Source organism: Meles meles, chromosome 2 (assembly GCF_922984935.1).
Source record: "Meles meles chromosome 2, mMelMel3.1 paternal haplotype, whole genome shotgun sequence".
NCBI lineage: Eukaryota > Metazoa > Chordata > Mammalia > Carnivora > Mustelidae > Meles > Meles meles.
The window spans coordinates 8,497,455-8,500,112 of NC_060067.1; the positions used below are offsets into that span (position 1 = coordinate 8,497,455).

The following is a 2,658-nucleotide window of genomic DNA, read 5'->3' on the forward strand; positions in this document are numbered from 1 at the left end:
CTGAATAACAGTTGTTTATACGGAAGCAAAATGAATATTTTCTGTAAAACGGAGATTCTCAAGGTGGAGGACTGCAAGGACTTGGAAAAAGCATCAAATACACCTTTGTGAACAGGAGTGGAACTAAGCAGAGCCCGAGCTCCCAGCAGTCTCTGGGTGTGACCTACAGCCTGTTATGAACTTACAGTGCTTGGGTATTCAGGAGAACAACAGATCAAGAAGGGAAAAAGAAAAAAACACAAACTAAACAAAGAAACTTTTGTAAATAGCTTTATTTTCATGCTATTTGTAAAAACACATCAATAAATATTTAGACTTCTCTATTTCAAAACATAGAGAAACATCACATAATTAACACCAAAGAAGGCATTATGCCTTACAAGGAAGACATAAAATGTCCAAGGTATATTTAAAACATTGGAGTTTTTAAAGCTTCAACATCAGAAATGTTGACCACATACTGTGAAACTCTCTCAATGAATAACAACCGGCATTCCTCTCAACAGTACAAACCTTAACAGGGATGTATTTGCTTGGCTCCCACACCATTTATCTCCAGCCTTTATCATGGGAAATGATATGGCATGGTTTCCCCCCACGGTCCCCCCTAGAAATAATAACTTAATGAATGAAGAATATTTAAGATTCGTCATCTACAAATTAAATAATAGAGCTGAACCAACTTTGATGGAACATGAAAAAGACCTTTTAAAAGGTCATTTTAAAATTTTAAAAGAGGAGTACAGCAAATTACCCAATTCATGTCTTTAAATATTAGCTAGGACATTAATTTGCTAGCTTTGAGAAAATAAATAAATAAATAAATAAATACATATGTTAAAAAAAAATAGAAGAATACTCTTCAGCGATAGTCAAATACATTAAAACACAGTCCAGGGAGTCTCAGGAGGTTTTTGTCTTCTGGTCCCATTTCACTAAGTCTGCAACAGTGAGCCATAGGCTTCTGCCTTCTCTCTATCTCAGTTGGGGCTGGCCCTATGAGGAGAAAATTGTTGCTGTTAATAGGATTCGATAAATTGACTGCATAACCCCCTGCCATGTAGCCACCACCTACATCACTGCCCTCCGAGGCAGAAAATGCTGGGCTCCTGGATCCTGTCTAATGAGGGGTAAGGGGCCTGTGATCCCAATTGTATGATTAGCTTCAAAAAGCTGGAATGTAATGTCACAGTGGACTAAAAAATTCCATTTGGGACATCACTTAAACCTCATAGCAAACACCTGACGTAACTGCTTTTATTTTTCCATATTATCAAGACTTAAAGAGATTCAGTACTTCCCTGGCGTTACAGGAAAAATCAAAAGTGGAGCCTAGGTTACCCTTAGGGCAGGGAATCACTGCAGAGTCCCTGATTTTCAGTCTTTCAGCTAAACCCTTGATAAAAATTCCCAGGGGGCACTTGCCAGGAGTGGTGACCCACGTGTGAGTAAAAGGCACAACTCACTGGTTCAGCATCTTGTTGATGAGTCTCTTGACCAAGGGGGCTTCGGGGTTGAGACAAACCTCCTGCCCATTCTTGAGAGTGGCTCTGCGGGGAGAAGGCAGAGTTGGCGTCGGCGGGTGCGGCCGGGCGGCCGGGCGGGGGCGGGGGCAGGGGGGCGGCCGGGGCTCCGCGGCGCGGGGCGTCACTTACATGACTTCGGTGTGGTCGCAGTGGGGTCCCGAGGGCGTCACCACGACGTTCTGGATGTTCTTGAGGTGAATCCCCTGCACGGTCTGCAGGCACTGGCAGCGCAGCTCGGCGGCCACGGGCGCCCCTGCGGGGAGAACGCACGGGGTGAGCGCGCGGTCCCGGGGTGGGCACCCCCCGACCCCGCCCCCCGATCCCCGCCCGGGCGCTGGGGTCGCCGAGTGTCACCTGCGGCGCGGCGGCCGGCGGGGAGCAGCAGCAGCAGCAGCAGCGCGGCGCCGAGGAGCCGGAGAGCGCGGGGGGCGGCGGCGGCGCGGGCCATGGGGCTCAGCTCGGAGCGTCGGGGCGGCGGTGCGGGCGGCTGCAGAGGGGAGCGAGCGCCGGCCGAGCGGACTCTGTGGCTCCCGGAGCCCGGAGAACCGCTTTTATCCGCGGTCGGCGCGGGGAAGTGAGCGAGCCCGGGGCCAGGGAGATTCCCGGCAGCGCAGGTCGCTCCGGGGTCGGAAAGGTCGTCGCGGCCACGCCCCGGGGTGGAGGGGGACCCGCCCGGCCACCCGCCGGCCCCGCCTCCCGCGTGTCCCTGCGAGCCGGGGACGTCCTCTTTCCGCCCCAATCCCCAAAGGGCCGTGAGTGGCCTTGCTTGAGTCTGTGCCACTTCCTGGGACAGGCTGCGGGCACGGCGGTTGTCCGGATTGGGGGAGCGAGGCCGGGGGAGGGGTGACATGCTGAACGCATCCGTGTCTTCTGGTTTGATGATTTTGCTGATGCCTGCATAAGTAGACTCTGTTATAACACATTTGTCATCTCACACCAGACACAAGCATGTTCTCCTTGTTCCTGGTATTTTACAATCACAAACAAATCACACTTTGTGTCATATCCTGAAGGGGTGAGGGGACGAAGAGTGTCGAGCGTCCAGTTCAGAGTTTACTTTAGGAGAGAGCGTCTTAACCCTACATACCTCCCTTCCTCTATGCAATTTTGGAACTTCCAGAGCTGGAGTAAA

The 2,658-nt window shown here is 51.4% G+C and overlaps 1 protein-coding gene across 1 annotated transcript; it reads right to left on the reverse strand.

The window, feature by feature from the left end:
* Positions 1-254: 254 nt before the first annotated feature.
* Positions 255-2,141, reverse strand: LOC123936705 (growth-regulated alpha protein-like). Its single transcript, XM_045997213.1, has 4 exons — positions 1,881-2,141; positions 1,656-1,779; positions 1,467-1,550; positions 255-996 (listed from the first exon to the last, which is right to left on the reverse strand). Exons 1-4 carry the CDS (start codon positions 1,972-1,974, stop codon positions 981-983), a joined length of 318 nt encoding a protein of 105 aa, XP_045853169.1. The 5' UTR covers positions 1,975-2,141; the 3' UTR covers positions 255-980.
* Between the last annotated feature and the right edge of the window lie 517 nt (positions 2,142-2,658).